The sequence below is a fragment of the Spea bombifrons genome, chromosome 8, assembly GCF_027358695.1.
Source record: "Spea bombifrons isolate aSpeBom1 chromosome 8, aSpeBom1.2.pri, whole genome shotgun sequence".
Taxonomy (NCBI): domain Eukaryota; kingdom Metazoa; phylum Chordata; class Amphibia; order Anura; family Pelobatidae; genus Spea; species Spea bombifrons.
In genome coordinates this window covers 29,653,332-29,663,310 of record NC_071094.1, presented here as the reverse complement: position 1 = coordinate 29,663,310, position 9,979 = coordinate 29,653,332, and the positions used below count along the sequence as shown (strand labels likewise).

Genomic DNA, 9,979 nt, shown 5'->3' with positions numbered 1-9,979 from the left:
TACCTGTGTATTGTGTATTTATCAGGTTCTCTAACTTGTTCCTCATTTAGCTGAACTTGGTTTTATTGATTCATGTTAATCTTTAGGGTGTTCAGAGAACATTTCTTTTGCATATAAACAACAAAATACAAGCTTCTTGTTGTTCTGGCCGACTCCTTATTTCTGCTTATGACCAGTTTTTGTTTTGTCCAACTAAGGCTGCCAAATGTTCAGTTATATTTAATCTAACTTAAGGCTATAAACAATCTTGAGTGCTTATTCCTATAGCCTTAGGCCAGTCATGCCCCCTTCATTTTGGGAATTTTTCCTAAATATATAATGCCGCTAACCATACAATTTGCTAAAAAAAAAAATAATACAAAAGATTTTTTAATCATAGTTTCTATTTAAGAAGCCTATATACTCAGTGACAATAACTTATAAACAATACAATAGACAATAACATAAACATTCTTCTACACAAAATTCCTTTCCTACATTAAGGCGAGATTGAGTCATAAAATGAATGATCCTAGTGACAGATAAACTATTTATTTGACCAAAATGGTACAAGCTATTGATGTTTCACTTAGACATAATGGGCCTGGCACAGACTAACACAGGAAAGCAATTAGTACATGGAAAAAAGAAAAGTAGGTTATGAATACTTAAAGGTATTATTTTCTGTAGAGAAATGTTATTGGTGGGTAATAAAATATGGGAAAGGATTTCTTCTACAAAGTACCTTCTCTACTATCAAATGCGTCTAAATATAGACAAATATAATTAATCTTTCTTAAAACTATTCTGTTGTATTTTCTAAAATAGGGGATATTAATAATGATTAAACATTAAAAACAAATACATGTTGTTCAGATGCCAGATGAAATTAGGATGTTGTTTCATACGGGTAGGCAATGGCTGGAACCTTCAGGCGTGGGGGTCAGTAAAGCTGAGCGTCCCCCCTTCCAGCCCCTGTGGTAAAATATGCCGGGAACTTTGTAGAAAAGTACCATAGGGCTAGATGGCAAGCTCATGAGCAGGGTCCTCAACTCCTGTTGTATCTGTACAATATGTGAAAATGTATATTTGTTATGTATTTGTTAACCACCCCATTTCAAGTTTTACAGGGCTGTGTAATATGTTGGCACTTGATCAATAAAGGATAATAATAATAACACACATATGCAATACACACACATTCACACTAACACTCACTAACATATACACATATTTATGTAAACCCACAAATGGACACATACACACGCCTGCTAACACATGTTCACACTAACGCATACACACACTGTAACACAAACACACAAATTGGACCACCCCTGTTTAAAAAACTCTGGACCTGCATTGAGGCATCTTGCTTTTTCTGGTTTTAGCTTTGCTACATAACTTTAGGATAACATTTTGCACATCCCACAGTTTCTTTCCTTCTTTTACTACTACTAGTGGTAGTCTATCCCAGCTATAGTGGTCTGTTCACGTTATCCCTTAAACTTACACATGTATCTAAATATACATCATGCCCACTAATTATATATTAATGCCCCTATGGACTTTATAGTACATTAACAATCATAATGTGTCAAGGTGACCAGTTGGACAAAACAGAACGCCCAGCTTTTTTGTAGCAGCATGGGGATCTCTCATTTTTGCAGAAGCCGGCATTGTTGGCTCTATGCTCCAGGGTAACATTCAACCGAGATCCTCATGGGATCTTTATCCAAGGGATCAATCAGGGAACGCTTCTGAAGATAAAGTAGTTTATTATTCAGCAGTGGTGCCTACTCTGTAAATGAAATCCTAGAGCTAAACTTCTATTTTTCACTGATAATTATTATATGTATTTGTATGGCTTCAAAAGAAGGCCCTGCTTTGTCCTGAAAAAAAAAACGTGGGTACACAAAACGCAGAAATGGGAATCACAGTTTAACAAACACATAGTAAAGAATGAAAAAAGCTCTGGTGTTTAAGGTAGAAAAAACTCTTGGTGTTGAAGAGGCAGATACTTCCTAGTTGACCCACTCCCTTCTTCACCTTTCCTAGTCTCTGCAGCTCTTTCCCATACGACCACTGACTTATTAATCTATACCTTCAGTTAACTTCACATTTCACCATCGTTCTCCTCTACCTTCTTTTTTTCTCCTGCTCTTACATGTCATGCCGTCCACGTCCTTTTTATTTCGCTGGTACCTGGACCAGTTGCATGTCAATGAATGGATTCTGTGTTTTTTAGGTATCACTTTCTACCGACAAGATTCAGATTCTTTATACATTACAAAGGGTTTAAAACCAAAGAAGTTGGCTTATCCAATTTCAGACAGCAGCGCCAGCTTGTAGATGGGACAGTATGGTTTCAGACAAGCATTTCTTAACAATGCAGACAGCTCTGTGTTCCCATCTGTTCCGCCAGATCCTGAACAGTAGCTGAAGTTTCACTTTGTCATTATTTATTCAAACAACTCTATTTGTTCAATGGCGGTATCAGATCACTAAAAAAGGCTACGTGGACAGAAGTACAGGAAATAGTAACATAACATAAAAATATATCAATAATATTAAATGTAATACAATGTATTTATTTTATTTATTTAAAAAATGATTTACCAGGAGAAATACATTAAGATTTCTCTAATTTTAAAGTATGTCCTGGGGACCAAGTCCAGAAGCAGTTTTATTGATATTTATAAAAATTAAGAAAAAAATAGATGTAAGGTGTAAATAGACATAGTCTAAGACCAGCATTAACATTTACTGCACAACATGTTTCCTTAGAGGGGGGTCCAGGCGAGAGTTGTTCCGGTATAGAGAGCCAATCCTAGGATACAGTTTCATGAGAGCTTGTCAGTATGGAGACCAAAAGACCAATTGGGATCCAGCCACATCCCAAGATGTGGGTAAGAACGTACCTGGGTCAGGTTATAACAGGATTGGTCTTGTTGTTTATTTGAGGACTATTTAATCAAAGTAGTTTAGCCTTTGTCCCAAACAGCATGAACATAGTTTTGAGTGTTGAGGAATAGTTTGATGTTCGCTATCCAGTTTTCAACCTCAGAAAACTGATCCTGTAGCACGTTTCCACTTACGATAGTCCTGCTTGCATAAATGATGGTATCATCAGCATACATATGCACGTTTACTAGAGTGGGTAGATCATTTATAAATAGCGAGAACAGCAGGGACCCAAGGATGGATCCTTGAAACATTCCACACTTAATCGGCAACGAAAGGAAGGAAGCCCTGGCAACGGAGACGTACTGAGTTCTATCAGATAGGAAGGAACGAAACCAGCCGAGCAACTGCTCATTTATAGCACGAGGAAAAGGTTGCTGTAATTAAAATCACCTTTTTCTAATTTGGGGGAAGGAATTGAAGAGGTGTATGCATGGTGCCACTCTTAGATTTCTTTATCTTTCTGTTTTTATATATGTTTTTCTAATAAGCAAACTACCGTAACACTTACAAATCTGGGATACTGAACGAGTACACCACATGGCATGTAAAAAAAAATCAATTCATTGGAGACAAACTAATAATACATAAAGCAGAAGCGGCTATGTCCAGGTAGGCTGGTTCCACGGCAAAACAGAGTTTCTAGTGATTGTTCTACATTCACCACTTAACAAAATTTCTGTTTTGACATCCCTTATAATGTTTATCAACCTCTTTTACCACTAGCAACAGAGATATGTAACCAGGTAACCCCCAATATTAACATTTTATCCCGGGTAGCAATGGTTTCCTCTAACCCACTATTGACTGTTGAAATGATTTAACTACACAGTGCCCAATATAGTATGGACTCCTGTGGGGACACGTACCATATAGCCTTTTGGCTACGATCAAGTGAGAACCTGTGTGAGATCAGAGCTTGATCCGCTGGCCTTAAAGTCGAGACAACCTGAGACCCCCCCAGGGGGGCAAACATGGGGAACTCCATGTTTTCTAATTTGGTACACTATTCCTTTATGTAGAGTTTCTGCGATTCCTGTTCTCTGTGAATATAAGCAACTTATTGAGTTGTCTAGTTTGTCGAGCTGGTGGAGAGGGCTCTTCTAAATCCCCTTCTATATTAGAAGGCCTCTGTAGGATGAGGTGCCAGATACCTAGTCCCCTAGGGGAGCTAGAGGCAGCAATGGCAAGGCTTTAATAATCTCCCCAAGCCCTTCTGGGCAAGCACCTGGGTTTGTACTGGAATGAGTGCTGGCCAGGATGTACCTTTTGTGCTCCTACCTCCCTTTTCAAGTCTTCAGTTGTTCCCCTCTTTGTAGTGGAACCAAGAAGATCTGGCCATCCTGCAGGGCTTCAGGCTGGGGAGAGAGAGAGAGAGGGAGGAGGATGCATATCCCTTTGGGGTTGCAGCCCCAATAGATGAAGATTTGGGATCTGGTGATCCCACATGGCACTTACTTCACAAGAAATCAAATCAGATGTACCTCAACCTTTAGTTAAAAAGGCTTTGAAATCCTGAGCACCAACACACAGGGCTGGGACCCAGTACCCCTTTATATTAAGTCCTCGCTCCCCGTCTAGTTAGCTTATCTTGAACGTCACGTATGTTTCATTGGTATATATTGATAATGTATATTTTATTGGCGCATCCATACACAGTACATCAGCCCTGCTCATTCATTATGCGGCGACGCTCACCTGCATGCCAATTAAAGCAGAGAGGCGTGGTCAGAATTACATCACTTCGTTGGAGCAGCTGTTTAGATGACACTGAGCAGGAACGTACCAAACACGAAGTAGAGTGTTTACTAATAAAGTAAATCCCCCAATAACTTTCATGTATAAGAGAAAAATGTGTGTTCCTTTGGAATCAGTAGAAATAGAGCGGAAATGATAGCAAAATATCCAGTATGTAGAGGCTATATATCCGCTGAGACAAATGCCGCTTCCATTTCTTTGCAGCGCACCCCTCGCGCAAACAGCTAGTGTTATAGTCCTCAAAGAGGAGGACTTGTTTTCTTTATCTGACTGTGCGAACTTATATCCCTCCGCCAGGGTCGGGAGCTCCCGGAAGAGCCGTGTACAGATTCTGCCGCCGGCCTCGACTAGAATTTTGTTATTATTTTCGAAGGGCTGATTTCTTTTTCTTTTGTTTTCGTTGTTACTGGCGGCGGCCATAACTGTCACCGCTCCCGAGCCTCCTTATTGTTAATTTATTACCGGTAACTGTAACAAATGTCGACCCCAGCTAGACGGCGCCTGATGCGGGACTTTAAGAGGTAACAGGGTGCTAAAAAAATGGCGACTCTTTGTGGGTGTCCGGTGTGTGTGTGGTGGGGGGTGGATGGGCTCGCTGTTAGGGTTTAATGAGCGGTAAATGAGGTGAGACGGAGTCGGATCCAGTCTGGGGTGTATTAATAGGCCGGAGTGTGATATGTGTTTTAACATACGTGTATATTTATCACAGGCTACAGGAGGATCCCCCCGCAGGAGTGAGCGGAGCCCCCTCTGAGAACAACATCATGGTCTGGAACGCAGTCATTTTCGGGTATGGTGACGCCCGGAACAGGGTGTTCGTATACGCCCCTCCCCCTGCTTGAGTGACACAAGAGGCCACACTGTTACTGTATTGTTACACCCCTGTAATCACCCCTATTATGGCCCTAAATAAGAACCAGCTTCCTGTTTATCAAAATAAGGCGTCCTGTTGATAATGACCCAAGATATTTACAAATTGTGATCTTCTCTCCTACAGTCTTATACCTTGCTGTGTATGACACCTCTTAAGAAAGTTAATTGGAACACCTCACAAAGTTACACATACAATATTATTCCCCTCTTCAGCTCTTCTCTTCAACTTCTCTGTGTTGAACTTTGCCTGTAGCATTTGGAACTTTGCCCAACATTTCTGTTTATAAATATATAAAAAGTTTTGCATCAGTTCAGTGGTATGGTCCTTGTTTCCATGGTGCCATCAAAATATAGATCAAAACTGTTTGATGACAGGCGATCGTCTTCAATTCCAAGGTCACCCCAAGGAACTCTAAAACAATAAGTTAATTTTAAGCCTTCTGAAATATACCCGTCTAGCGTGCTGATCTTGATCCTCAGACATGTATTATTTCCACTAAGGAGCCTGTCTGGACAGCCTTCCCGGGTAATGAATCAATGTGTTATCTTATGGATTTATAGCTGCAATATTTGAATAACTAGAATTATAAAACTGACATAAAGGTGAACCTGAGCCTGACTTGTCATCAAGGCAATAATCTTTAAGAATCAGCAGAATTATCTCGGTCTCGGGGTCCTGCTGTGTGATTCTTGAGAACGTGCTCTGTACTTTGGTAGCATGCTACAAATCTTACGTTGAGTTTAAAACAGAAACCACACATTCATTTCCTTAATCATTCTTTCATTCCTTTTTGTTTTTAGACCTGAGGGAACGCCATTTGAAGACGGTAAGCACAGTAAAAAAAAAAATTTTTATTCCGCTCTGTGTATATTTAAAACACTTCCTGCATTTCCATTGCAACGCTATCGCAAAAGAAGTCTCCAGTTAGCGTAGTAGTAATTGCCATGGAAACAGTGAGCTTTTATGTCTTCTAAGAGTGATATCTACTCGTATTTAACTGAACATTTTTACGGGTTCCGAACCTATATGGAAAAACAAAATTTAGGCGAGTGGATCCTGCTATCTGAACCAATAAAAAGAAAGCAAATCTAATGTTAATCAGTAGTTATTTGATTTCACTGGTTATATAAACATGATAAATGCTAAGCTACGCACACAAGTGTGTGTGGGGGGACTCTAGATAATGACTACTGCAGCAATAACTGTAAAGTGTGACTGGCTGTTTGACATGTGGGTCATTTCCCTCTAACAATATTGCATAAATAGGTATTTTCAAAGAAATAGAAGTTGGACAAATAAAAGCCTTTATTAGACTGAAAAAGAGATCAACCTATAACTTCTGTTCTGAATGTATTTGATCTTCGCTTTATATGTAGTCAGGAAAATACATTTTAATTTGGAAAGTGTGAGTTCTATTATAATGACTCTCCTTCCTTGATGTTTGATGCCATTCCGATGCATGCCTTCTGCAAAGTGTTTTGCGTAGTTAAATGTGTAATATATACACGCATAGATAATAAGCGCATGTTGACTATTATTTTTTATACTTTGACAGGGACTTTTAAACTTACAATAGAATTCACAGAAGAATACCCAAATAAACCACCAACGGTTAGATTTGTGTCTAAAATGTTTCATCCTAATGGTAAGTCTTGTATTTTGTTTATATTTCCCACAAGAAGGGATATGCTTCAGACAATGTCATGTGTAATGTACAGGAAGAAGATAAAAACCTAATTTGCTCAAATACACAGCTTTTTATGTAAAAACACCAACTACAACAACTTGTAAGTTGAAGTAAGAAGAAAATCCCATTAAGTGTTTAACCCCTTAAGGACAACAACATCTGTGATGTATCAGCTATGTCACCTAAATGTCTTCGCAATGGCCAAATGTCCGTACGAAGCTCTGTTTTTGTGTGGGGCAAATTAATTTTTCGTAACCTTTTTAGTAATGTGAAGTACTTAATAAATCCAAAAATAATGTGATGGCACCTTTAGCTTGAGTCGATTTCAATGGTAACTGAAACCCAACTTGTTGTAATAAGCCATATTTCCACAGTAGCTCTGCAACGTTTTTAATATAATGGGGAATCAGTAGTAACTTCCAAAGACAATCCGCAGTTAGTATCTCTCGCTACAAAAAAAAAGTATAGTCTTAAATCTGTGGGGAGTTTTAAGAAATCCCCATATTACTATCCTGCAAATCCCCTGGCTAGTGAATAAACCTCACAAACGGTGTCTTCGCTCTATCTCGCTGGAGCCAAGGAGCCATATGCGTCTGGCACTGATATATTTAATATTTCATCAGTTGATTTATATTGAATCATCACAGTCTGTACGAGTACATATTGACTGCTCCAAACTGGAATGCTGACACTCAGAAGCAATATGGCCGTTACTTATACTGGTTGCCCAAGCTGCTCGACTGCATCCTTTGAACTGAAATTGCATGACATTTGGCATTACCAGAGTGGATGAAAATACATTAAAGAATATATATATATATATTTTTATTATCCACTGTTTTGTATTTTATTTGTATTTATTAACAGTTTCAGTTCTGTATTTTTTCCATAGCTCATTAAAATAACTTTTTATTTCCCCGTTTCATACAGTATATGCTGATGGCAGTATATGTTTGGACATTCTTCAGAATCGCTGGAGTCCAACTTATGACGTGTCTTCAATATTAACCTCTATACAGGTTGGTTCTGTGACATTTGTGTTGTCCTGATGAGGTAGCAGAGGCATTATAGGGACTAGAATTTGCTCACATTTCCCCCAAAACCTTTTCTTTTCTTCTCTAAATCTAGTCATTGCTGGATGAGCCAAACCCTAACAGTCCTGCAAACAGCCAAGCGGCCCAGTTATACCAGGAAAACAAACGGGAATATGAAAAGAGGGTGTCTGCAATAGTAGAACAGAGCTGGCGTGACTGTTGACCCCGGCCCTTGTATATGAACACTCTGATCAGGAGGAAAATATATATATGAAGTGTCTGAGTGATCTTCCTCTTACTAGAATCTTTTCATTTACATTGACCGCAAAGTGGCTGTTGTGCTGTCACCGCCTTCCTTACCCCAGCTGATGCTTTTTTTTTTTTGTTTGTTTTGTCCCCTTTTGGACACCTGAAAACATTCATGTATGAATCAAATGTACTGTATGTGGGTTACTTGCAAAACTGTAGCAACATTATATATTATATATATATATATATTTTAATTTTCATGCAACAGTTTCCAAATCTCTGGTTGATCTTTATTCACTGTAGTTGTTTGTATTTTAATTCAAAGGTGTGCGTGTGTGTGCTGTATGTATATAAACATACACAAGGTAGTTTTGACAGTAGTGGAAAAGGGTCTGCCAGCGAAAAGGTCCACATTGAGCATAGACCGAATTACATACAGCGCAAAGACATGGCTGTACTAAAGCATTTTAAAAGGAGCTTTTCACTATGTTTGTGGAGTTGAGGGAAGGTTATTTAAGAAACATCAATTTTTTAAAGTTCTTAACCCCTGCTGTCCATCTCTGTATGTGATGGCTTGTAGTCCCTCTAGTTGTTAATGGTGTCTGCATGTATGTATGTACCATTGAAGAAAGCAGAGCTGTCCAATGCACCAAACCTCAAAGGGTTAAAAAATAAACAAAATGTTGATGTTACGGCGACACATGCCAAACTGCTCGATTCTCTACTGAGAAGTATTTCCCATGGATTAAAAAAAAAATGAAATGTGAAACGGACCATAACATTTTGACAGCAAAAATGTTCCACACAACCGACAGGTTTTAAAATACACTTCCCTTCCTCAACTAACAACCATCCCTTACCACAGAAAACATACCCGCATTCTCTTTTGCCCCCTTGTGTATGTGATGATTTTTTTTTTTCTTTTTCTACCCTTTCTCCATTTAAGACTTCCGGTTTTTCCTTTTGCATATAAAAGCAAGTATTTTTGTGGATTTTGCACAAAACTATGGAATTTTGATTTTGCACAAGTAACCCATGTAAAGCTGTACATTCTCTAAACTTGTAAATAAAAGTGTAATCTACCAAAGTACAACAAGGATGAATTGTCTTAATTTTTTCCTTCTATTTAAGAATGTGTATATATGTATGATACACACATACACTATCTGGACAAAAGTCCATGGGGAGTGATCTCAGACTCCTGGGCAGACAGCAGCAGTGCCCCCCATGATCACAGGCTGACAAACACCTAGGCGCCAGGACAAAATTCTGAGTCGCCATGGCGACCTGGCGCCTGGGATTTGTCGAGCCCTGGTTTAGGGGTTGGGTTAGACCCCTTACTTCCAGTGAAGGCAAATCTTAATGCTTCATACCAAGACATTTTGGACAATACTATGCTTAGAACTTTGTGGGAACAATTTGGGGAAAGCCCTTTCC

The 9,979-nt window shown here is 38.9% G+C and overlaps 1 protein-coding gene across 1 annotated transcript; it reads left to right on the top strand.

The window, feature by feature from the left end:
• Nucleotides 1-4,972: 4,972 nt before the first annotated feature.
• On the top strand, nt 4,973-9,638 carry UBE2A (ubiquitin conjugating enzyme E2 A). The gene is made up of 6 exons (XM_053473045.1): nt 4,973-5,219; nt 5,408-5,488; nt 6,373-6,398; nt 7,128-7,217; nt 8,190-8,278; nt 8,388-9,638. Exons 1-6 carry the CDS (start codon nt 5,176-5,178, stop codon nt 8,514-8,516), a joined length of 459 nt encoding a protein of 152 aa, XP_053329020.1. The 5' UTR covers nt 4,973-5,175; the 3' UTR covers nt 8,517-9,638.
• Nucleotides 9,639-9,979: the final 341 nt, after the last annotated feature.

Excerpts from the sequence above, each read along its gene's own strand:
- UBE2A (XM_053473045.1), top strand. The coding sequence starts at position 5,176 with ATGTCGACCCCAGCTAGACGGCGCCTGATGCGGGACTTTAAGAG. Across the intron at positions 5,220-5,407 it reads CTGATGCGGGACTTTAAGAG|GCTACAGGAGGATCCCCCCG; the intron begins GTAACAGGGTGC and ends TATTTATCACAG. Across the intron at positions 7,218-8,189 it reads TAAAATGTTTCATCCTAATG|TATATGCTGATGGCAGTATA; the intron begins GTAAGTCTTGTA and ends CGTTTCATACAG.